Source organism: Triturus cristatus, chromosome 8, assembly GCF_964204655.1.
Source record: "Triturus cristatus chromosome 8, aTriCri1.1, whole genome shotgun sequence".
NCBI lineage: Eukaryota > Metazoa > Chordata > Amphibia > Caudata > Salamandridae > Triturus > Triturus cristatus.
Genome location: NC_140591.1, coordinates 107,700,848 through 107,728,078, shown reverse-complemented (window position 1 = coordinate 107,728,078; position 27,231 = coordinate 107,700,848). Strand labels below are relative to the sequence as shown.

At 44.5% G+C, this 27,231-nt stretch overlaps 1 protein-coding gene across 2 annotated transcripts in view; it reads right to left on the bottom strand.

Moving 5' to 3' along the window:
* The window catches only part of RCSD1 (RCSD domain containing 1), a 231,137-nt gene that overhangs the window by 32,727 nt on the left and 171,179 nt on the right, over positions 1-27,231 (bottom strand). The window contains exons 3-4 of one of the 2 annotated variants that reach the window (XM_085621127.1): positions 22,848-22,937; positions 18,389-18,460 (exon numbers count right to left, since the gene is read on the bottom strand). In XM_085621127.1, coding sequence (XP_085477253.1) covers positions 18,389-18,460; positions 22,848-22,937 — 162 coding nt within the window. The remainder of the gene's footprint in view (positions 1-18,388; positions 18,461-22,847; positions 22,938-27,231) is intronic. The other variant, XM_085621128.1, reaches the window with a different exon arrangement.

Sequence of the window (27,231 nt, the reverse complement as noted above, 5' to 3'; positions counted from 1 at the left end):
GTGCATACAAAGCACATGTTTCGATCGAAATACACCAGAAGATATTTTGAAAAACTGTAAAAATATGCATGCACAGCACAGATTCTCACACAACAAAAGCACGCCATCATATATACCAGACACGCCCCTGAAGAACTACTCAAATCTGTCAATCTTGCACACAACGTGCATGTGTTATGGGGGCATCTGTGCTGTGATACACACCACACGAGCCAGTGAAGAAATATTTGAATATAGCCCGCTGCCAAGGGCTAAATTAGGCCCTGAGACAGAGTTATAGGTCAGAGCCGCAAGCGAGGGGCTAACACAAGAGGCAGAACCTTCAACAATCGGTACTTCTCAATGTAGAAGGGCTATAAGGCTATTAGAACATTCCATCCACTACAGGTAAAAAAGGGAGACACAAAAAGGCAAATATTGGAATATTGGCGCAGAAGGCTAATATGAGCCATGATAAGCTGCGAGTCACTTCACTGTCCTCAACGAAGCGCTCATCATTCTAATGTTCTAATAATCTGTTAATGTCTTACACAGCACAGATGCCCACACAACACATGCATGTCATGCTACACAATACGCAGGACCTTGAAGAAATATTTGAATAAGCTGTTAATATCGTGCACAGTAAAGATGCCCACACAACACATACACACCCTACACAAGCCCAGAACAAATACTCTGCAATTCTTCACATCACACATGCCTACACCGCACATGCTCGTCACCCTACAACCCCGCACCTAACATACCCCTGCAGAACTGACCGAGTTCTCTGAAACTATGAGAGTTTGTTAAACTTTGGTGGACGGAATATTCCCTCACAGCGTGGCGCCATCTTGACCACCGTATTATAGGTGCCACAGGCTAGACTAGAATGCACTTTTAATATAGCAAACTGGATATCCACCACTTTTGAGATTGAGAATCCATCCACCAAACTCACATCCTATATCTTCCAAACCTTACTACCTGCACATGTTCAAATTCATTGAAGAACACCCCAAAGTAACTGTCCCCCTGTACTTTCAATTTTCCTCGGAAATTCCCTACTGAGATTCCTTGAACTCTACGCTCATGTAGTTTTCAGTAATAGCTTGTTATGTTTTAACAACGTTTCGTTCCATAATCCTGTTGTTTCTAAGCGCTGTAAATAACAGGCGTTGATATTACCCATTTCAATGTCCCAGCATACTGTTGAGAATATATCACATGTTGAGGACGCCAGTTCTGTTATGACATTGTTTTATTAGGATGGTGGGTTTGTACTCGTGTTTGGGCAGCCAGACGAAATGAGGATGGGGTGGAGTAGTTTTGCTCTACAGGCTTCAGGTTCCTGTGTTATTAATGTGGACTCTTTCATGATAATAACATTCGCAGAAGCCTTAACACCCCCTCCCCCGCACATCTGAATGGCATCCTACTGAAAATATTACTGAAAGTAGAAAAAAATTCCCAGACGCTCTAATTATACCTAAATAATTATATAAGTTTCGATGGTGTATTCTTTAGGTCCATTATCGAGGAATGATGCACAGATTTGCTGTTGAATGCATGCAATTTAAAAGGTGTCCACGAGATGGCGGCCTTAAACCAGAATACAGTATTCCAACACGTCTGTTCAATAAAAGTGCTCAACATGCACACAACTCAAGTACAATATATTATTAGTCTATGAAATTGTGCCCTTCAACCGAGGCATCCGGAATACGTTGCTATCTCATTTCTTTTTAAAGTGACAGGCACATATACTCTAAAGCTGCCTCCTCAGAGCGTGCCTGCTGCAAAGAGCCCCCTCCATATCTGTTTCCTGTCGACAGCGCTCGTCAGACACCTGCAGGAAGCAGTGCTGCCCTTGTGCAGCTACTAGGGTCTGAGCTCTCTTATCACAGTTGAATGTCAGAGCTATTCTGACGCGGGGCTGAGGCCCGACTAAAAATATACCTCGATCAGGCGTGTGCTTCCTTCAGGGGGAATGGCTTCTGTACTTTGGAGGTTCTCTCTCAGAAGCTGTCAGTGGGCAATACCTCCGTTTCATAGCCTCATCTGATTGTTATTGTATTTATATAGCGCTTACTACCCCTGACGAGGCGTCAAGCGCTTTTTGGCGAGTAGCACGCTACTCCGGTACCCAAAAGGATTAGTGGTGGGTTAGTATAGGGAGTTAATGTGAGCAGTGGATATGTGAGTCTTTGTTAGATGGATTGCATAGGATAATAGAGGGATAGAAGACGTTAGAGTCTAGCAAGAGTTATTTAGGAGATCATAGTAGTAAGATGAGGTTTGTGGTGAGTAAAAAGGAGAGATGGAGGACAGAAGGGTCTCTAGAAAGGGATTAGGAAGATCATAGTAGTAAAATGAGGTTTGGGATGAGTCAAAGGAGGGATGTATGAGGGTAGAATTTAGAAAGGGTTGTTTGGAGATCACAGTTGTAAAATGAGGTATAAGGTGAGCCAGGAGAGATAGAGGGGGGAAGATTCGAGAAAGGGTTGTTTTGGAGATCATAGCAGTAGAATGAGGGCTGAGATGAGTCAGAGTGGAGGTAGGGGATATATTGAAAGAGGTACAGAGTGACACACGGTAGTGCATTGGAGAGAGTGAGAGTTTCTTTTCCTGTCTTTGTGTGAGTAATGAATATTTTATGAAACAACCATAAACACGTCAAGAGACACCTGTTGCCATACCATACCACCCTGGCCCCAACTACATCCTAGTTTCTGGTCTACCTTGCAGACCCTTTGATTACCATGGTTTTGTTTTGGGGTCTTGTCCGCAGCAGCCTGCAGCATCGGTGGCCTGCAGGCCCTGATCTGCAGCTTGGAGTCTGTGCAGATTCTGTGTCTGGCTTGTGTTAGGGGTGGATGAATTTATTTTAGTTTGCATTCAGGGGCATGAAGATTCTGGTCTCTCTTCAAAGCCCCTGTTTTGAGGCTACAGTGTGACTGTCTCCTCCGGTGGATGAGAGTGGAGAGTGCGGGCGCTCGTGCCCCCCTGAGCCATGGACGTGTGGTGGCTGTAGTCAGAGTTGGCCTTTGCCAGGATGGCACCCTGGGCAGAAAATAATTTAGCATGCCCGCTGCTGCTGGTGAATAAAATTGGGGACCAGGTAGACACTTTTGTGTTCAGAGGCCAGTCTCTGGCTAGTTACACCATACTTGTGACTGGCCTCCGTATACACACATTTCTGCACCGCCCCAGCACACCTGAATCACTCACAGATTAGCGTCATATGCTTTTGCCAGCTGTCTGTTGGCTGGGTGGAGGGTTAATCGTGTATGACAGCAGGGGGTGAGCGGTTAAGAAAGCAGACTGACGGGGTGTTAAAAATAGCGCCTTCAGTATGTTAAAATAATGAGTGGAAGCACTTTATAGTGAATGACTGAAAGGAGAGGTGTGGCGTAGTGACCAGAGTGGCTAACTACAGAGCGCGGTGCTCACGGTTCGATCTCTGGCGCCGGCGGCAGATCAGCTCAGCATCATCTGACTCTGGGCAATAGCTCACTTAATCTCCAGACAGCCCCCAGCGCCTTGAAACCCTTATGCTGTGATATGTTTGCGCTTTACAAATAGGAATTATTATTATACTCTGCTGTCAGCATGCCCTTAATGCAGACAGCTCCTTACGCTCCTCTGAAGATTGGCGCCCTGGGCCAGAGCCCAGCGCGCCTGTGCCAAAAGTCGGCCATGGCTGTAGAGTCTAGTGCGCTCTAGGGTTCGGGCGCATCTTTCTCTCTCAGTGCATTGACGAGGTTCTAAGACGCGTGTTGGGAGAGGCGCATGCTCGCAAGCCTGGAGAGGGCAGTTGGAGCTCGGGTGGTGATCAAGGAAGATCGACCAAACCGCATTACCTCTGGAGCCACACCTTGCCTCTCCATGAAGGCATATGATAAAGCATAGGCTAATGCAAATCATTAGACCTCAACCTCTCTTTATCATGGCCTGATTTGTGCAAAATAATTATAGACGAATAAGCAGTTTAAGATTTCTGTCTACTTGGTCTCTCTGTGTATAGCTGCAGCTGAAGCCTAAGGCACTACACTGGCGACAAAGATGGGATCTGGTGGCGTGTTACTCGCTGGAAATTACAGCCTGCTCACCTCGCCTTGCACCACATCACCCCTGTGGGCACAATGGCTTCCTCGTCCTCTGAAGATAAGAAACCTGTTGCATTACCTGACTCCCACATACGCCGACCGTCGACTAGTACATTGCACATGCTGCCTGCCCCAACAGCCTCTAAACCAGTGTCTCTGGGGGTGTCTCTGCTTTTCAGCCTGACTGTCACAAAACCTGACCCAAGATGGTGCTGAAGGATCAAGGACTTTGATGTGGAGATGTGGGCCCTGGGTATTGAAAATGGAAAGAGACTAGTGTGCCAACTCATGCCTTGTGTTGGGTCAAATACACGTGATATAAGCTACCAATCTGAGGGCTTCGACAAGCTCTCATTTGGTGGTCTTAAACAACAACTGATAGCCTATTTTCTCTTGAAAATGAATGTTGATGATGAAAGGTATCTCTTCCACTTGACGATGCAAAAACAAAGAGAGAATATTGACGCTTTCATAAGGAGGCTAATGGACTGCGTGCAGCACTGTCACTTTGGAAATTACAAAAGCGAGGTTGCAAATCATTGGCGGCTGGGAGTCTGCCGTCTTCCCACATAAGTTACAGCACAAACCAAGAAAACTAGAAGACATCCTACCCATGCCAAGAACTTCCTGCACCGTTGAACGCCAGGGATCAGGCGGGATTTTACAAGGTCAAGAAGGAGACTGAAGAGTCACTAACAAACCTGAGAACACTTATCTATCTGAAGACATCACAACCGGGTTCAGATGTGGTTCCTGCTCCCAATACTCTGGCTCGTGACCATCAATGCCGAGCATTTGCCATAACTGTGGCAAGAATTCATTTCCAGTCGGTGTGTCAGAGTAGAAGTGGGAAATGACCGGATTCCTTAGGGTCCTGATGACAAAGCTGCCACGCAAGAAAAACAGAAGTGCGCATCTAGCAATCAACAACGTATCAGGGAGGTAGATACTCGCCCGAGATCTTCAGCGTGACCAGACTCATCATCGTCAGAAACTGGACGGTCATAAAAGGCAAAAGTCTTCTCATTTCGGAGTGATGCTGCCACAGAAACTGAACGTGAAAGCAAACCAGATCTGAAAGAACTTGGCATAGATGTTGACTGAATTGGGAAGTACATTTGTTTCCTTGTAGATGCGGCAGCCACCACGAAATGATGGACATTGATTTCGTACTATTAGTAAACTAGCCTGCACTAAAAGACCCTGAAGTACGCATACACATCTAGAGCTCGCCCCTCAGATGCCTAGGGGTTTTCGGTCTCAGTCTCAAGCATGATGGTCAATTGCTGCTGACGGATGTTTATGTCGTTGAAGCAGCTGCAGGCACAGGATGTTTGCTGAGTTACAGATCAGCGGTCAAGCTATGCATTTCCAAGTTCCTGTCACATTGCACACAAAAACCTTGATGAACTCTTTACAAAGCTATTCTGAGGCTTAGCCAAGCTGAAGGACTGCCAGATTGGCATACACATTGACCCTGATGTTGGCCAATACTTCAGGGGCATTCCTTTCAGCTTTCAAAAGCAAGTTGAACAAGAACTCAAAAGCCTTATACAGGATGACATCATTGAACCTGTGAGGGGTCCCACACCATGGGTCTCGCCCACGGTCCCGGATCCAAAGAAACAGGCAGGTGGAAGCATTTGCTTGTGTGTTGACATGCGTCAGATCAACCATGCAATCTTGAGCGAGAGAGATATCTTGCTCGACAGATACAAGACATGATACAACCGTTGAATGGTGTTCACATCTTCTCGAGACTGGATTTAAATAACGGATACAATCAGTTGGAAATAGCTGAAGAATCTCCATACAAAACCACCTTCACCACCCATTGCGGGCTATACAGATGCAAGAGTCTTAGTTTCAGTGTCTCGTCAGTAGCAAAAGAGGAGATACGAATCTCAACACTAAACTGCGTAAATTATAGTGATGATATACTAGTTTATGAGAAGAGCCAGGAAGAACATGATGCGGCTCTCACAAAGGTCAAGTCAGGTGCTGCAAGATGTTAACCTGACACTTAATAAAGACAAGTGCATTCTTCCAACAAACTTTCAAATTCTTTGGACACATTCTCTTGGCAGATGGCATGCAGCTTGATTCCAGCAAGGTCAACACTCTAGCAGCAACACCACCCTCGGACAACATATCCGCCCTTCGCTCATTCTTAGGGCTTGCAGCTATTGTACGAGGTATATACCGAACATTCCCTTTATAAGTGTACCCCTCTGACAACTTATAAACAAGCATTGGCATAGCCAATAGGTCTCGCCTTTGGGACCTTATAAGTGTTTAGCCATGCAACAGTTGCATAACTAAACACTTATAAGGCCCCAAAAAGCGAGACCTATTGGCTATGCCAATGCTTGTTTTAAGTGCTGCAATCTATTGAAGCCTCACGGAGAACATCAAAGCGGCCGTGCGGCCGCGAAAGTGATCGCGATCAAACATCAAAGCGGCCGCGAAAGTGAAAGTAATCGTGGTAAAGCGCGACGCCTGCGCACATGCACTGTAGGTCTAGGCTGGTAGCACTTTTTGGAGCCCTCACAAAATGTCTCGCCTGACCCAGCGCATGCGCTGGGTCAGGCGAGACCTAAAAAGGGATCCACATTCAGATGTTCTCTGCAATGCTTCTTTCCTTTCAAGAAACAAAGAACAAAATAACCATGGCTGATCTTGGCTATTATGATGCCTCTGTACTCACTGAACTGATTGTTGATTCCAGCCCTTAGGGCTCAGAGCTATATTTGCACAGAGAGCACTAAGACATATTATTGCATATTACAGTTGCATTCCCACCAAACCTGAAATGGCATACTCACAGGCAGAGAGGGAGTCTGTTGCGGTTGTGTGGCTCTGTGAGCATTTTCATCTTTTCCTATTTGAAAAACCCTTCTTGGTAGTGACAAACGATCAAGCCCTACTTATGACATTTGACAGTCCTAAAGCCAAAATGCTTCCTTGCATCGAGAGCTGGCGGTCTCGTCTCCAAGACTACGGTTTCAAAAACTAATCCACAGACCAGGAAAAGACAAGAATGCTGCAGACTTCATATCTGGCTTTCCTGTAGAAAGCTCACTCGCTCCCTATTTCAATGTAGAGGAATAATGAGGTATGATGTCCCACAGTCCCATCTATATGTACGTACTAAAAATGACAAGATCTGATACAAACCTTGAGGCTAGAAACAATCATGTGTGAAGTAAAGGTTGTTCAAGCTCTTAGAGCTTTCAAAAATGTTAGAGAGGAGCTGGCCTGCACTTAAAAGGACAACTTTTATGTGGGACTTGCTTGATTATCTATCGATCACTTCAAGATCAAGTAATAGAACTTACGCGTGAAATACACAGAGGGGTGGTAGCCACAAAAAGGCTCCTCAGGTGAAAGGCCTTGTTTCCACTAGTGGACCATCTAGTTCAGGAAAAAGTGAGTACATGCCATGTATGCCAAGCTTTGGACAAGGATGGCTCTCCTGAATCCCTTCAGATGTCAAAGATCAGATCACATCAGACGTGTGATGAGAAATTGCTATTGACTTCTTTGGACTGATAGTAACTGGTCAACACCTACTAGAAGTCATCAACAAGTGTTTGTGATTCCCTGAAGTGATGGCGGTACCCATCACATCTTCGGACGTGACCCTTTCTGCATTGAATAAGATATTTGTCTTTCTGAATCCCTGTTATTGTGAAATCTGTTCAAGGAAATAATTCAATGGCTTTGCAAGGAAGCTGAGGTTTAAGCACCAGATCACAACCCTGTGTCCACAAGAAAGTGGTGTGGTCAAGCGTTTCATGGCCACTTTGAAGAAAGCTTTGCAAGTAGTGAAATGAACTAATGTTTGGATGGAAATTTTGCACAACTATTCTATATTGATGAACCATCAAATCAACGCCATATCCTAATCCTGCTTCCACATGCTCCGCCCGTTTAAAAAACCATTAAGCTGGATCCCCACAGAATCCAGAAAGTTTTGTCACCCATGGACTCATCACTAGCATACTTGTCTGCGGCAATGTACTCTACGCCGGTGTCACCCAGAAACAGCTCAGGAAACTACAGAATATCCAAAACGCCACAGCCAGACTGGTCCTCGAAACCCCCCACCGCAGTTAAATAACATAACACAAAACCTCCGACAACTCTACTGCTTCCCAATCAACAAGAAAATCACCTTCAAGCTCCTCACATGTCTACAAAGCTCTCCATGACGCAGGACCAGCATATCTGAACCACCGCCTCTCATTCTACGTACCCGCCAGACAACTTCGCTCCACTCAACTTGCACTGCCACCATCCCACTGATCCACAAGACCAGAACCAGAGGAAGGTCCTTCTCCTACCTTGCCTCCAAGACCTGGAACACCCTGCCCCTCCACCTCAGGCAATCCCTGTTGCTGACCCAATTCACAAAGAACCTCAAGACCTGGCTGTTCGACTGAACCTCCACACCCAGGCGGATCAGCAGCCCCCTCCCCCCCCCCCCTCTCCCTCCCCAGCGCCTTGAGACACTCATGGGTGAGTATCTGCACTTTACAAACTCCAGATTGATTGACTGATGTGGGGAATTCAACATCCTGCAAATCACCTGAAATTCAATGAAGGAATGCTATGGCCAAAGACAAGATGAAGCATTATATGTATGCAAACGGCAAGAAGCCTGGTCCCCCAATGTGCAAAAAGGTGATTCTCATCCATACGTGATCATTGATTTCAGTGGCACCATGGTCAGGGGCTGGAGAGATGGACATGACATCACTCAAAATACTTTGTACTTCATGATTCTGAAGGGAGAGGAATGTCAAGGGGCAATGACTAATGATTTTCAGGAAATGGACAGTGATTCAGACTGAGGGGGGCCACTGGAGGTGAAAATCCCGACAGTGATTCAAGACTGGCCGACAAGCAACCGGTGGGCAATCCTTTATGTTCCCCAAACATGTCTCCACCTGTCCTCCCTACATCTGTCGCTCTTTCTTGGTCCCAGTTTGCTGATATTGCCCTAATGGAGGTCATTACATCCACCTCTCAACGTTGGAGGCCTTGCAAGTTCATCCGCCCTCCAGTCTGGACTAACGTGATATTATAAATATATGAACAAAATCATAGAAATTCACAAGTTAGAGTTATCTCAACTATCTACAACGCATGCTCTAAAGTAACTATAACTCACACCCTTGCCATGCACAGTGTTGTCATCAATGATGTAATTTCAGATGTTGCAGTGATGTTATCGAAGTCATAGAACATGCCATGAGTGATATAATATGGGAGGTAATTAGCAGTGATTAAATTGTAGTTTCAGAACTTCCTGTAGACTGAGAGATTCATAGGGATGAGACAAAAAGGAAGACACTGGACAGAGGAAGCTGTTGTCACACACACAAGGCCTAAACAACTTTGAGGCAAAAGCTTTAGACTGCACTTTGAATGCCTCCCCAGGTTTGTAATTACATGAGCCATGCACTTATTAAAGGCAGGAATAAATAAGCCAGACCAGGCCATCGAGGGCTTGATGGGACCTTATGGCATAAAAAGACACCACTTAGAAGCCAGAAAAAGATTTTAGGTTGGAAATTAGAACTCACAATCCATGAGGAACAGGACCCAGTACCTGGGTTTGTTATGTTTATTCGACATTTCAGTAACTCGAACTCTTAATTGCAAAGTGCGTGGGTGCAATTCTGGCCCCAGTGGTTTCAGCACCATGTAACTCTTCATCAGGCCTCAGGGTGCTATGCTCTTAAACGAAGGAGCATTAGCACCACTGTTGCTTTACCTAGATGGCCTGAAAAATAGCAGTCTACGCACTGCAGACAGTCCTCACTATCATATCAAAGTACAGCCCAAAACAATCACTTGATTAATAATAAGAAAAATACTAAAACCATGTGCCTTGTATCCTAGAAGTTGGCATTTGTTCAACCAGTAGCGTGAACATATTCTTTTTATTTATTTGAGAAATTCGACAGCACAACCTGAACAAACATGTATTAGGTCACTTTCTGTCATAACAAATGAGTTAGATGCAGATTGACGTTCAGGTAGAAATTTAGAGACAAGAAGAAGGTGGATATCATATGAACTAGGGTTTTGGTGGAGAAGACAGTAGCAAGAATCAAAGCTTCAGACATTTCTTGAACAGGCCTTGAACATTTCCAGAGTTGTTTTCTGAAAGTCAGGAGAGGTGTCAGTTTCTCAAAGATGCTGATACAGAGTGAATGATCGTTTGCTGGCAATGGTCGTCTTGATCTTTGGTACGTCCAAGAGAAAGGAGTCTACTCCTCAGATCACTGCAGGCTCCAGAGATGGAGTGCAATTCTGCAAGTTTTGGTGGCTTCTTGTTAAGGAGTGCCTTGTGAATGATGACACAGTATGAATTGAATTCTGTCTGGGACAGGTAGTGAGTGAAAGGGTGAGGAGAATTAGAACTGTGGTATAATACGGTCTATCAAATAATTTCTCAGCACACCGAGCTTTCTCAGCACACCGAGCTCTCATTGGGTTTTAATACATCCACCCTCTCTAATAAAACATCCCTGAGCTCCTCCCTTGCAGTGAGGGGGTTGTAGCCCACGTGAGGACTAGGTCTCTCACGTGAGGAGGTACCCCCATGACGCAGTATGACACCCCTGGTGTGTGAGGGGAACTGTCCTTAAAAAGGGAAATCCCCTGTAATACACTTAGGCACATCAAATCACTGGTGGGACCTCCCTACTGACATGGACCCGGAGCTTCTTTTGTGATTTATTATACTGACTATCACCAGGAGTGTAGAATTATGTAGATCATGCAAAAATAGAACTACTTAGGTGCTGAATTTGAAGGTGAACTCACCACTTTGTTTTCCTAATTCTGGATACCCTAACACAGATATTTCCCAAAATATACGAGGGCAGCAGTGTGGGTCATTCGGGTTGGGTGAGAGGTAGGAGAGCCTTTGGTTGCTTTTCAACTCTCTTTAACGCTGTGGCCCATTTGGCCTCGCGGTACGCCCGTTTTTTATTACTAGGAGACTTTAATATCCATATGGATAAACAGGAAGATAACGAAGTGATCTCTTTATTTGACATTAGTTTATCTATGGAACTAGATCAATGTGTTTCTAGCCCCACACATCAAGCAGGACACGTGCTGGACCAGAATTATTCTAATAAAGCTCTGAAAGTGACGCACCCATTCCGCAAGTCTGGTCCGACCATTTCCGGATGAAATTTGACTGGGTACTGGAATGGCAAGTTCAACCACGGGCTTTAACCTCTCGTGTCTCGAGAGCTTTTCATAAAATTCAGACAGCAGACCTCCTCACAGTACCTGAGGAGAGAATGCCTTCCTTCATGGGTGATGTAAACACTGATGCTGATCTCTTGGATAGTTGGATTACAGATACCGTCCGGGAACTGGCGCCTGACATCTATAGGATTTCATGCAGAGCAAAGCCATATTGCCCCTGGTATATAGATGCTCTCAAAGAGGGCAAGAAACCGTGTAAACTCTTTGAAAGACAGGGGAGGAAAGCTTACAATTCTAATTTTAAGGATAAATACAGGCTATCCCTAAAAGAATATTATAGATATGCCAAAAAAGTGAAAAAAGCCTACTTGGAGGGTAGAATTGAAAAGGCTGAAAATAAATTGAGAGAGATTTAAGATTGTGAAAAGTTGTATGTCCCCTGAGGCTATATCCAGATGCCAAGCACCCTCTGCTGAGTGGTGTGAACATCTGGCATCCTAGTTTCATGATACAATCCTGATTATGTAGGCCAATTTTGCTTCCTGCACTCAGACGGAGGGCACTGTGCTGGACAATACATCTTTTTGCCTTGAGCAGAACTCTGCAGTGACCCTCTCCAGATGTGACTCCATCTCCCTGGATGACTTCCTCACTGCTAATTGGGGCCTTAAGTCCGGCTTGCCGGCAGACGCCTGTCCCACTAACGTGTTGGCACTAGGGACACGTCTCATCAATCCCCTAGTCAACAAACTCCTGAATGAGTCATTGACGTTAGCAACTGTGCACGGGCCTGGAAGCTAGCCAAAATATTACCCTTGCTGAAAGCCCCAGTCCGACCCAAGAGAGTATTCGAACTACAGACCCATTTCTTTGCTTCCAGCATTTTCTATGGTATTGGAGAAACAGATCATCTTACGACTCTCTCAGTATCTGGAAAGCAATAACCTTTACATCCTAGCCTGTCTGGCTTCCATCCCTGTTTTAGCACAGAGACAGCACTAGTGGAAAAGGCTGATTACATCAGGAGTATATTAGATGCCGGTGGGAAGGCATTGCTGATAATGTTAGATCTTTTAGCCGCCTTCGATACGGTACCCGATGCTAACCTCCCAGTCCATCTCCAATCTATTGGAATAGGTGGTAAAGCTCTATGCTGGCTTACCTCATTTCTTGAAGATAGAGGTCAAGAGATCTGGATCCCTCCTTTCTCGTCTGGGTTTTGTGACCTGCTTGCGTGAGAACCTCGGCTCTCCGTGTTAAGGCCGACTTAATTTAATATATACCTTACCCCTCTTGCCTTACTTTCTGAGACTCTGGGAGCTAACATGATCTCCAATGCTGATGACACCCAGCTTCTGTTTTCCTGGGAGCAGAATGCAGATTTTCCTGGTGAAAAAATGAAAACTGGTCTGTCAGCTGTCTTCCTGTGGCCATCCTACCATCAGCTTAAACGCAATGAGGGGAAAACAGAGCTTCTGTTTTTCAGAGTAAAGGCTCCAGAAACTTGGCAGTATTTCTTGCCTGCAGAAGCCCCTTCCCCTGAACACCATGTGAATTTTGTGAAGAATTTAGGCATTACGTTTGATGATCATCTCTCTTTTGTACCACAGGTAAACGCTGTAGTAGCGACATGCTTTGGACTCCTGCGCGTTCTAAGAAAGTTTTTGCATTTTCTATCTTTCAGTTCCAAGAAACAGGTTATACAGGCGATTTATATCTTCAAGGCTGGATTATTGTAATGCCTTGTAGCTGCGCCTTCCGGATTATCTCATTGACAACCTACTGGTAGCCCAAAATGCAGCTGCTCGCACCCTCTTTGGACTGCCTTTGAGATCTTCGGTCTCTGCTCACTTGCGAGCTTTGCACTGGCTTCCTGTAAAAAAGAGACATCTATTTAAGACCCTTGTTCTGGGCCATAGGGCCCCTTAACAAGGCTGGCGCCGGATAGCATAGGGCAAAGATTAGTTTCTAAGTTCCTGTCCAGATGTTTTTTGTTCTTCCAATGCTTTTTTTGCCAAAATTTCCAGAAACCGAAGATCTAGGTCTGGTGGCAGATCGTTTTCTTTTTTAGGACCCTCCGCCTGTAATAAACTACCTCCTGAACTTCAGGCCATCTCAGCTACATCCGCGTTCAGAAAGAAATTAATGACATGGCTTCATAACTTACCTTAAATCTGCTTTCCCTGGGGTAGCATTTACAGAAGTGAAGAGCACCAGGACACTCTTTGGAGTAACAGAGCGCTTTACAAATGCTCTTCCAGTTCCAGCGTGGTTTGGCGGCTTGTGTGATTGGGGGGTCCAGAGGGGGATTGGCTGTCCCTCCTCTGACAGCCCAAGTCTCTCTGCACCTGTAGTTTTACCAGGCGCAGATGGGAAACGGCCGGAACAACGCGGGCAGAATCACACGTGTCATTCCAACACATGCGCAACTACGCTTGCCTGAGCCATGCGTCTGCCTTAACCACGCATATGCATAGTTAAGGAATATAGTGGTCTAGTAATAAGGATGGGCGGGGAGAAGAAGAGGAAGCGTTGGAACAGGAAGCTCTGGACGTGGACAGGTAAGTGGGGCTGGGGACGGTTTTAGGGTGCGGGGTAGTTTTTAGGGGGTGGGGTCGCTTTGAGGGCTCAGGGTACTTTTGGGAAGAGGGCAGGGTTTTAGGACTTGGGATGGGGGAGTGGGGTCGGGTAGTTTTAAGGGCTGGGGCTGAGCTTGGGGTGGGTTTTTAGGGCTCAGGGCGTGGGTTGGGGATCAGGGTACTTTTTTTTAATTGGGGGCAGGGTTTTAGACCTCTGGGCAGTGGAAGGGGTTGGGGTAGTTTTATGGACAGTGTGCTGGGTAAGTTTTAAGGCTCAGAACGGGGGGCTGGGGTCGGAGTAGTTTATGGTAGGAGGCAGGGTTTTAGGCCTCAGGGCAAGGGGTAGTTTTATGGGCAGGTCAGGGTTCAGGTCTCAACGCAGGGGGGCGAGTTAGGGGGATAGAATCATAAGACTTAGGGCTGGGGGGTCAGGGCAGTGGCGATCTTATCCACGCATACGTAACAAAATTGTATGGTAACGGCATGGTAATGGAATGCATGGTTAAGACGCATTTGTGGGTTGGGCTGCGTGGTAGAGGCACGCGTGGTTTAGCTATGCATGCCTCTGTCATACAACCGGTGCTGATCCACAACTGGTAAAACCAGGTCCTGTGTTTCCAGCTCTGATATTTTTGGATCTGGAAACACCAGGCAATCCATAGTTGCCCAGAGCGGTAATCCCAAACTTCCAGGATACCCCTCCTGGCAACTCGTAATGAGGGCTTTAACATGCCAATGAGGGCTTACATGGCAAATATGATTGTGGGAATGGTTGGGAGGCACAGAGTTAATCCTCTGATGTCGTTCAGGTTGAAGAAGTGTAGAAGGGAGTTCCAGCAAATAAAAATACCCCTCACTTTGAACAACATGGCACTGAACGAATGATCAAAGTGAGCGATCCCAATCATTTATATGAACCTCTGTGGGAATTGTGCCAGTGGGGAAAAATAGGTGCAAAATTATCCATTTACAGCACGATTTTAAAAGAATCTGGCCAAACATTGCTTTTTTCATGAATTCATTACATTCTTTTTCCATCTTTTTAAGGTTGAGCATTCGAGACCTCTTCTATATACTTTAGTACATACTTGTATGTGTATGTACTTTGTAGGCTCTAGAGATCAGCCCTAGGACTTGTCTGCTTCCGCTTAGGGGCTTTTTCTTTCTGTTCAACTGCCTCTATTTAACTGTCTTGATAGAAAACGACCAGTAGAGGTCAGTAAAATACCAGAATTGCTTTCTGCTGAGGGACTCTTTTTTTAAAAAGAATTCTGGCAACTGCCTTTATTTAACTTTCTGGCATTTTACTGACCTCTGCTGGTCGTTTATCAAGAATCACTTTAGCATTCTCTAGATTCCAGTCTATAGAAATGGTCTTCCATGAGCACCTGTAAACAATAATTTTATTTTTAAAATCTTTTATTTTCAGTGATATGACCACCGGAGGCCCTGATTTTATATTAAAAACAGAGCTTTGGACTATACCATTTTCCACTGAAAGGCAATATTTCCCTCCATGTGTTCCCATACCTGGTGTGTCACACAGTTTGGTGCTTACTTTCCGTCCATGTTAAAGAACAGTAGCTGTTTCAGCACCCAAGCTAATGTACTGCATAGCTAAATACATATAAGGTCCCAAAGGCGAGACCGATTGCATTGCAAATGCTGGTTTCATTTCTCATCCTTTTTTAGTTCCTTTTTCTGCCATTCATTATTTTGATATTAATCCTTTCTTTATAGCACCCTTTCGATACTTATTTCTTTCCTTCTCTCCATTCTTCTTACATTCCAGCTCACCTTTTTGCTAACTTTCTCTCCTTCCCTTCTATCAACTTCCCTTCCTTCCTTCCCATTCCTCATTTATTATTTTTTTCTTTTCTCATCTTCCTGTTCATCTTTCTCCTCTTTTCATTAGTCTGTCCCTTCCCCTTCTTTAATTATTTCTGCTTTCTCTTCTTCTTTCCTTCTTTCATTGCCCTTCCATCCGGCCTTTTCCTTCCTTTGTCTCGCATCCTTCTTTCCACATTTTTCTTCTTTATTGCTTCATTCTGTTTTCAAGCTTTTCTTATGTCTTTCCCTTCTTCCAATTATTTTTTTTAATTTTTGTTCCTTCCTGATTTTCTTCTTAATGCCCTGCTTCACATCCTCCATTCTCTTTCTCCCTTTCCATCTATCTTTCTTACTCTCTTTCTCTTCTCGCGCTCCACCACGGGTAGTGTTGTAATAAATGATGTAATTGTAGAGGTCATTAGGGATGGTGTGGTCATTAGGGATGATGTTATCAATGCAGTTATTGAACATGTTATGAATGATGTAATATGTGAGGGTATAGATACTTTAGGATACGAGTTATACTTATTTCAGATAATTTCAGTGTTTTTTTTGTTTAAAATTGAATCTTTTTAACTTGCATGTTTACCCAACTATAATTTTATTTTAATCTTTGTTTTTCTTAGTAAGTTTCTAAGGGTTTTCAAAAAATATAAAGTAATATATTATTACAATACCAAACTATGACATCACTTTAACCTTTGGAGTTTTTTGTACATTTCTATGTTTTTGACAAAAATTAAAAAATTTCCACCATACCTCACCATGCCAAGCTCATGCTGTGCACAACTTTCAGCTGCAGCTAATTCTCCATGGACACCCAACCTCCACCGTGCGTGGTGTGGGATTGACCACAGGACCTGGCTTGTGCAAGACTCTGCGCCCAAACCTCCTGAGGGCACCCAACCCCCGGCGTAGGGTGGGGTGCAGGATCTGGCCGCTGGCATGGGGGTGGGGGCACAGGGCCTGGCCTTGTACCTCCCCATGCTCAGTGAACGCTCTTGTGTTTTTTTTGTGGTGCCCAGGATCTGTTTTTTGAGACAGTCCCACGTGGCCCAGACGGTCAGGGTACCCCTACCCTAACCCCTTCTGTGTTATTTTGAGATGATTAGTATGACACAGCGACAGAGTCCACAAGTCCCAAGATGGCAAGCCGCAAAATTTTCATCCGGTTTTGGGCAGCCATTGGGATTAAGTAGTTTGGTCTAGTGGATCCTCAGCAGTAGTACCGCATCGCTATATATACAAACATTTTTAAACTTAATTTTGCATGCTTTCTGGACAAAGATCTAGCTTTCTGCCAAATTTGGTGAAATTCCATTCAGCAGCTCTTGTGGAATTGCTGTTCAAATTTCCTAGGAAATATTGCATGGGTCAAATGCATTTTGGCCCCCCCCACTGTTTTCTGAGCCTCTGCTTGACAAATCACCCTGAACATTTCCAGCAAGGAGCGGAGTTGGCTTAACCTTTTTTGTTCAAAGTTTTGTGAAAATTCATCAAACAGCGCCAAGCAAAGTAAAACATCAATTTCCTATGGAAACATGGTGCTAACTATTAACTGCCCAATATATATCACACAATTGTTTACCTTAAATTCCTAAAATTTAAGTTAAGTGTATATTGTAACTAGGCAACAAATAATGAAATTTCAAAAACAGAGAATTTTGCCAAGAAATAAGTGTCATAGGTATGGAGTAATTTGCTTTTCATTGTAGTAAAAATGCAATGATAATTGTGAAAACGTAGAAGGGAAGTGCTTAATGGTTAAATAATCCCACAGTAAAAAAAATCTGAGGTAAATAAAACGTGTATATAAACTTACTAGGCAAAGATGAGTCATAGCAATTCAGCTAAATGAATTGAGCCTATCCAATTGACTTAATCTAGACAATGAATCTACTATTCTAAATGCCCAAAGTGTGACAATGTTTCAATCCTAAACTCATTCATGGGTCATCAGCAGGGCAATGCATATTTGGAGAATAAGCATAGAATCTGTATAACCAGGCAAACTTGGGTCAGATGAAAGGGCCAAACTGGTCCCTGAGCCGTGAAACAGCAGTGTAAAAAATGCTTAGAAGGAGGCGGGACCTTCAACGTTCTTGTCTAATCAAACACCTGATTGATGACCAATCAAGCACTTGGAGGCAGACTTTAGAACTGTGACCAGGGGGCATCACTCTCTTACAGCTCTATCCACTGCCAAAACAGGGTCTGGATAAATAAGACTCCTGAGAGGGAGAAAAAGTGATTCAGAAATCTTCCTCTTTTTTATAGAATGCCAACCTAGAATTTACTGGATAGCCCTCTCGGGACAGACAACACTGAAAGTGAAGCACATCTCTGACACCCACAATTCTTATTCTAACTGCTTAAAACCAGGGCAGTGTGGATTTGAGGCTAAAGAGCAACTCTAAAAAAAATCTGTAGGTGATGTTGAATGTGCACTGGATTTCTTTCATTGCAATCATTTGTGGTGCATGATTTAAACAAGAGTCCATCCTGTCTGGGTGGCTGCATGTGAGAAGAGGCTCATGCATACCTGCAGTTCACCTGTACTGAGGAAGAGAGAACATTCATCCATCATATTCCTCACATGATTGCAGAATCTACCTCACGCCCTGCCTCTGTGAACAGAAATCAGAGACATACCTGCAGCTTCTCAATGATGGGGGAGCTTTTCACCTTGTTCTTCTGAGGATGAAGAGCATTTCCAGCTGTTTTCTGTCACCAAAAGAGAAAAAGACCTAATTGAACCAACTGTGAAAGTCCAGATGTTAACCACCTGAAATAAAACTTCATTTTCTGGTAGTCACTTTGGGACACATTTTCATCTGTTCTACCACACAACCATTCTTTTTTCTTTTTCAGAGAAATCCTGAAGACATTTCTAAGTATACTTTTTCACCCATATTTCATCCATGCTTCTTGAGCTATGTTCTTCAACTAGCGTCAAATTTAGAAATATGCTGGCTAAAACTTGAGATCACAAGGAAGAAAAAATACTTACAGCCGCTGAGCAAACTCTCTCAACCACAGGGCGCACTCACCTCTATTTGTGGACATGAGAACACTCTGAGGCATAGTAGCTATCTCTGGCGGTCTCTAGATGCTTCATCGTAGGGGCTAAATCCCACTGTCAAACCCACAATATTACATCACACATAGAAACCAATCACTTTAACAGGATGGGGACTGTGATACAGAGTGACCTCGGAGAGCACTTGGTAACCTCAGCTGGCTGCGTGAAGATGTCCTACTTTGCATGGACTGTAGAAGCGGAGGAGGAGTTGGCAACATTGTGCAGACTACAAGTAACTTCAAAGAGATGTCTACAAGGACCATAAATAACTGCAGGATGAACAGACCCAAGACAATTACATGAATATAACCCAGATGGACAAGGGTTGGAATAGACTACAGGGTCTGAGAGTTACTGTAGTTATCCACAACAAGGGCGTTCACGCAAAAGCAAGCTCAGAATAGCTTTGTCCGGAGGAAAAGACAATGTACTCACATACTCAGGTCTTGTGGGAGCTGGGCATAGTTCAGAAGAGAGAAGACTTAGGCGATAAGGTTACTAAAGTTAAAACAGTCAATTAAAAGGTGGAACACCAGATGTTTAGGGTACATCATACAGCAAGAATGTCACCTTAATAATATACCAGAATGGAAAGAGTAGGGGTGAATGGTGTAACACTATGTGTTACCTGGATTTTCAGAATTTTCGTTTTTTTTTTAAAGTTTTGATTGTAAGATGCATTTACAAGGAAAAGTAGACTAGACTTTGTGCTCTGGCACAGTCCTACTTGTGAATGGTCTTTGCATTCAGTGACAGGTTTTATTTTTCTCATATTCTTTATATAGCCAAGAGAGATCACAGACACCCTGCACAGCACTTACTGTGCATCAAAGCCAAGATAACCTTCTGAGGCACTTGGGGAACCTTACCCAAGTGCTGCTTTAGGTGCAATTTTCTAACTGGAACGCACTACAGCTATAGTACCAAGATGGCGCTGAAACATATCCCTCCTTTTCAGCTAGCACCTTCACAGAAAGCCTGAGAACCCTTTTCTTTCCACCTTGCAATACTTTAAACTGGTACAGAGAATAGAAAGAACTTCTGTCCCCGCTTAGATAGGGTCATTTGACAGCTTAGTTAGCGGACCTTGCGGAACTTCTCAATGTGCTTGGTACTGGATGGACATCTGATCCTGCAATTTAAATTTGTGCTAGATGTACTAAATTATTTTGCAGTCACTAACCCTTTGATTCGCAAAAACACAAGGTTTGTTACCACAAAATGGCATTTTAGTATTGACTAAACACCATTTGCACTTAGAAAAGCCTTTCTAATTTGCAAAACAGGCAATGTGACTCAGTTCAAATCGTAATTAATCGTAATTAGGAAGGGGTGTGAAAACGGTGTCCATTCCAAACTGAGAATCTCAATGAAATCTATGAATAGTTTGTTACAATAGGGGTCCCAAATCACTGATATGTTACCAATTCCTTAAAGAAGGTGGTAGCAGGTTTACAAAGGGGAAGTGGATTCAGATGGATAGGTTTCCCTTTGGGAATAGAGTCCGGGAACCTTGACGGGAGCAGGCAGTCCTGCTCTCCCCAAAGTCTTCCCAAATGGTAGTTGACCTATTGGTACCTAAGCTGCATCACAAAATCAGAAACAAGTTCTAAATAGTTGGTGTACAGTTTGCAACCACTGTTTGCAGTGTGTCCCTTTGTACACATGGTCCCTAGTTATTTAACAGCCCACCCATGTACAGCTCATTAGTACCAGCATTGGGTACAGTTATGCACTGACCTAGGGACTCCGTCATTCTTAACTGAATCCTCCTGGTCACCTGAAACTGAAAGCTGTACCTTCGTTCGTGTGACAACTAGAAGTACATTTTCTTGACTGGAACACTTTTGTCAGATTAGGCCTCGTGCCCTCATAGAGGTGTCAGTCCATCCATCAGTAAAACCTATCACACTTTTATTTTATTCAGATGTTATTTTTAGTTCATGGGGTTGAGAAAATATCAGTAAAAAGTATTTCTGAGTTATTGCCAAAAATAAAAAGCAAAATAACATTGAAAAGGGCATGGACTTTAAAATTGATTAGATTTAAGATTATGAATAGGACAAGGCTTATGTTTGGAGCTTGGTTAGGTTTAGAGTTACTGTTATAGGAAGGTATAAAGTCAGGATTAGGCATATGTTTACGAGTCACTAAGGATTTGTCCTAGTAGTGTCATCATTGTTGGACATATAACTTTATTCAGAATTTTCACCATTATGGATTCTTCAATGTAGGTTCATTTAAATGGTACTGTGCCATTACAGGAGTAATCATTCCTACATATACCTCACATAAGGCGTGGTTAAATCACTTTACATACCTCCTCTTTAAAGACCATTACATCGCAATGCATTCACCATCGTAAACCCTGCTTCCTCTCCTTTTACTCTTTGACTTCATTCTTGTCTTTAACCATGTACAAGGCTCTGCTGCCTTTTTGCTATGTTCGCACTACAGAAATACCACATACATACGTACATGAACAGGCTTAATGTTTGAAAAACAGGAGATAACCTCCAGGTGTTAGGCGACTTCAATAAACACAGCTGCTTGACGCGCACTCATTCAGTAATAAAACGACCCACAAATCTAGGAGAGAATTTTGGATGTGACCCTGTGATTGAGAGATGTGAAGTCGACAAACAAACTCTGACCATTGATTTATACAGAGGGTCTTTCCTACGCGCTCTCTGTCTCAATATTGCATGCGGTCTTTGTTGCTTATGAATAGTACTGGATATTTGTAAGAAGTAATTAACAGATGATACTAGATAATTTGTGAAAGAGGAATAGCTAATAAAAGGATGTTTCTCTTAAGGGCACTAGAATGGGGAAAAACCTAATCCACTATAAATTGCATAACCCAATATCTCAAGTTCTGTCTCTTGATTTACCAAAAAGCAATAGACAAATTGTTCTGAAGTATGGCTCAATCATTGTCTCTCCATCCGTCTAAGGATGGAAGTTAGTAGACTTAAAGTGCACAAAAGAGTATTCCAAAAATGATGCATGAACTGTGCACCTCTGTCAGTTATAATCAATTCTGGTAGACCATGGAATCTAACTACTTCTTTTAAAAATGTTTTGCCAGTTCAGACGGCAGTGCCCTTAAAGGAACAAATCGTCCAAGCTTACAAAATTAGTACACATAGGACATCATAAGCTTTAGATTTAGTGGGACCTACATAAAAGCTACAGAAAGTGGAGACCAAGTGTAACGGGGTGTTGGTAAAGTCCAGTATATTTAGCAGCGCTGGTCTTAGCTTGTGAGTAACTGAGCAACTGTATATATTTCTCTATAGTTTGCTGCATATTAGGCCTCCAGAAATAACCAGATATCAATTCTTTGGTTTTCCTAATTCTTGGCCGACCTGCTGCAGGAGCATTATGGGGCTGTTTCAAGATTTCTTGTTGCCATTCTTCGGTGGGAATGAACAATCTATTGTAATACACATGTTCTTGTTTCTGAGGCAAAGGTTTACTTCTGATCCAACTGCTCAGCATTCACTTCTTGCTGACTCTTCTTAGATTTTAGGAAAGCGTTGAAGACACCTCTTTAAAGAACACTACAATGCATTAAGTGTCCACAACCCACCTTAATCTTCTATTACTCGTTTACTTTTTGCTTGTATTTGACCATGTACAGCACTCTGCTGCTTTAGGGTAGGTTCATGCTAAAGATATATCATATATATACACACATAACTAACTGAGAATTTCAAGATGTGTATCAGAGATAAAGAGGGGGCATTATCTCAACAGCTTGCTCTAACAAAACCTGTGCATGTATCTGTTTCTTGTGATCATTATATAACTAGGGCCCAACTATTAGACTACTTCTAGTGGTTCTGTTAATGCTTCAGGTGCCACCACGAGAAACTCGCATTCAGGAAAGCAAAGATGGCATGGCAAGTGATGGAAACAACATCTAGATGCTGGTTTCCTGATGCTGAAGGTTGTCACCTAGCAAGGCAGATCCATTCCCGTTCTCCCCCTTCCCACCAGTCCTACAAATCGAACATCTCTCACCTCCTCACCATTGTGACCCAGCTCTACCTTGACCACTGGAAGCGGAAGCGAGCATGGTGGCTTCTTGCGGATTGGCTTGGGAAGCGGCACCTGAGAAGAATCCAGAGAAACAGCCAGTAAGGGAAGAAGAACAACAGAATTCTAATGCTCTGCAAACAAAGGTAGATGGACAAGACATGTTATAAAAACTCAAGGAGTTTGCCTGGAGCAGATTATCCTTCTGTAAACGCCCCACCTCAACAGGCGAGCTCCGGTTGCTGCTTAATGAAATGCCCAAGCCCTTCATTACCAAGGTAGTAAATGATACAGGTACCAATAGATCCAGCCACTTTAATACATACATTATGGTTGAAACTCATCGGTTAAGAGAGCTTGATTTAGAGGTGGGCAGTAACGCAGGGTAAGCAAAACATTTAGAGGATCCCCATCCACGACGCAATAACAGCTTCCTGTTTGGGTTTATTTCAATGACAGATATCCCACCGCACTGGCATCTCTGGAGGGTGTGTAAGATTGGACCTGTGCCCTTATCTAGGCATTGCGATATCCACCACTCTATGACCGCACCACTACAGCTGGTGAATGTGCCAGGAGGCAGCACAGAAAATCAAACTGAGCCTTCCTAAACACACTAAATTGTCCATGACACCTCACTGCAAAGCAGTGTTGTTTACTTGAACTGTTTACATCAAATCTGGCTTGGTATGTTTGTATAGATTTATTTATACCCATATATAAATCTAGCTTTATGCACACACAAACTCAGGTGTAAACATTTTAAGCAAACACGGATAATTTTATTTATACTTTTATCACTGGTCCAATGTATGCCAACTTTAAAATTCTAGACGTGTCAATGATCCGCCAGTGAAAACACCTCCATCGTAGTCACTGTGTCACCCATTGTGGGAACCAGATCTGCCACCATGTTTACAGAGTTAGTTGCAGGAAATACTGACACAGGACCCAAGACTCCGATCGCCAACCTCGCCCTCGCATCCGCAGAGCCAGAACAGGTGGAAGAGCCTCTACATCGCGGCCAAGACCTGGAACCAGCTCCCGATCTACATCAGACGCCCCCTCCCCGAACATCTTCAGGAAGATGCTCAAGACCTGGCTCTTCAACTGAACGGACCACCATGGAAAGTGAGGCAGGCTTCCACAGACCATCATGGAAAGTGAGGCAGGCTTTCACAGGCCACCATGGAAAGTGAGTCAGGCTTTCACAGACCACAATGGAAAGAGAAGCGGCCTTTTTAGACAAGTCAGCATTCTGTCCTGGTATTTCGGGAAACAGCTGCTTTCAGGGAAAGCCCTCTCCTACAAGAGTGCAGAGCTGACAATTTAGGGGAATTTCCCCTGCCAGTGGGATGGGAATTTCTGTAACCGATACTCTCAATCAGCCTGTAAGTATTTTTGTCTGGCCTCAACCACTGGATTCCAGTCCTGTTCACAGTGAAGCTATTGGGCACTATTCTGGGCAATGGAGCTTTTTGCTTAGTTTGCACTGAAAAAAATCATTTGTTATGTTCTTGGTCATTTGTATTTTGTTTCTTACCATTAAACTCGAAGCATCCAGGGGGACGAGGAAAGATGGACTCAAAGCATCCAGGGGGACGAGGAAAGATGGACTCGAAGCATCCAGGGGGACGAGGAAAGATGGACTCGAAGCATCCAGGGGGACGAGGACAGATGGACTCGAAGCATCCATGGGGACGAGGAAAGATGGACTCGAAGCATCCAGGGGGACGAGGACAGATGGACTCGAAGCATCCATGGGGACGAGGAAAGATGGACTCGAAGCATCCAGGGGGACGAGGACAGATGGACTCGAAGCATCCATGGGGATGATAAGATGGACTCGAAGCATCCATGGGGACGAGGAAAGATGGAAAAGAAGGAACAGGAGGCAGATAGGAGAGGCCAAGACAGAGTGAACTGACTTCAATAATCTTTATAGGAAAGTTCAAATATATTTTAATTGTTTTGATGTTATTTGCTTTTAAGTTATGTTGCTTGCATTTATTTTGTGTATTTTTTGCAAATCTTCTTGGCAATGTAGGAGCAACTCATAGGCAACAGATAAAAGTACAATATAGTTAGAAAAACTCCATCGGGTGAGCATAAGGCATCAGGAATGTACGTCCTGGCTGATAAAACCAGTACAATTATGACAATAAGTGGTATTTCTTTGTTAAAAAGAAAGATTTAAGCAATATCTGGACCTTCAGGAGGCGAAGCTCTGAAGGTAATGCTTGTGGAAGTAGTTTCCACTCCTTCGTTGCAGTCACTGAGAAGGCTCAGTCTCCATAACTCAGTTCCCATTTTTGGGACCTGTATAAAAACTGACATATTGAATGGAATGCACAGCTAGCTCACTCCGCAAAGCCTTTCCCACATAATATTTAAGAATGTGTGCCTTTACCTGTCCACCCAGGGTAAACCCACCGGCTGTTTCCCAGGCATTTATAGAACACTGGACTGAACATGTCCCTGGTAGCTGCTATCACCTGCACATATATGTTTACAGAAAAGGTACATATGAATAGTGTGAGATTGGACACCGTTCCTGCACATGACTGGACTCCTAGTACTCTCAGGTGCCTGCAAGGAGACACGCTGCACTGCCACAACACACCCCAGAAAATACATCACTAAATGAGCTGCTAAACAGGCCATTCCAGGCCAAATTTAAGGAAATGCCAGTGGCGGGTTTGAACTTGGGATCTGCCAACCGGAAGTGGCCCACTGTCCTTAGGAAGCAGCCGGCACCAGGCTTGTCTTCTTCAGCACTCTTTGTAACATGCCAGAGAATATGTTTTTTATCTAGATAGAAGTTAGAACAAGGGACCTGAGATTTAATGTCTGTTTGTGACTTTGACACAGTGATGCACCTGGCCAGCTGCTCAGCCCTTGACTGCCAGGTGGATAATGTCATGTTTCACTCATCGCCACACTAGGCAGGGAGCCAAACCTCTGTCTAGAGTTAGGGCACACTCACCAGGTCCAAAGCGAAATCCGGGGCATTCTCCTAGTAGGTCCTGGTTAGTGATGTATGCCGAGGTACACGCCAGATGGCCACTTAGACCATCCCTTACCAGTGCTTAATCTTTAAAAATATAAGTGCCAGGGCCCTCGCCAGGAGTTCACTGCAGCTTGCACCACCCATGGCCCCTGCCAGTGCTGCCTATGACAGCACCAACATAACTACTAGCCATCACACTCCTACAAGTGTGGCATTTCAGACTATTCCAGGCCCCCAACGCTATAAGAACGGCTTGGGCAGCAGGTAAAAGTTATATTAAATGTATACTGAGTTCATAAACAATCGTGGCTGTGATCATCTCTAAATTAGACAGATAGCGCCACCATGTGGCAGACTGTCACAAACACTGGTGTTCACAAGTAAGTGCACCGCCTCAAATTAAGCACTGTGCTCTTACACATTTTGCTGACACTCTTTCGGGCTACCTGTTTCCCTAGGTCTACGCTGCCTTATCCTGCTCTTTCCCCCTCCATTCTGTATTCTGAGTTGCTATCGAGTCTACCAACAACGTTGAGGCTTGGAGCAGAAGCCATCATCCCAGCGTTGGGGCAAGGGATGGCAGGATCCGAACAGGCTCGGTCTGGTCGCCCAGCGGCTGGTCCCAGCATTCCGCCACGTGGAGTAGCATTCAACGCATCAGCTTAATGCGGTTCAGGAGGGCAGGACTAGGCCAGACTAGGTCTCCTCCCCTCTTACTACCTGAAGGAGACATTCTTCCACACAGGGAAAACAGATGTATAGTACCCCCAGGGGCACCCTGCTGTCCCCTCTCCCCCATAATAGGTTACCCAAATGACACACACGAGACAGTTGGTGTTGGGTAACAATGCTGCAGGTTTATTACATAATTCCAGGATATGTAATGGGTGGGTTATCTTACGGGCGATCCAAGGGCAGGCAACCCACTGGGTCGCCTGCCCGCCTGATGAGCCGGGCTGCGCGGGAGCGATGCCCGCCGTTGCTGCCCTCCAGGTGATTCTTTCTACGATCACGTGCCGTTGGTAATTCTACTCACGCCCCCCCCTCTCGGGGCGGAGCGTCGCATAGCAAGCCCCCGGTTGTTCAGGCCCACAACCGCCCGCAGGACTAGCGGGGCGCCGACACGGCTTCCGGGACCTCCCTTGAGGCTCCTCGGTTTTGGCTCAGGCACCCCCTATGGTGCCGCGCAGAGGTACCCTTTGTACCGGCCTGCTTCCAGATCGCCCTGTAACTCCGCCTGCAACAAAAAAAGAAAATATTACAACGCTCAGAACCCCCCCCCCCCACCCAACGCCTACGCCGGGTAAGCGGTAGGGAGGGAAAAGGCGAGGTGGGCGACAAAGAGGTCGCCAGGAAGGT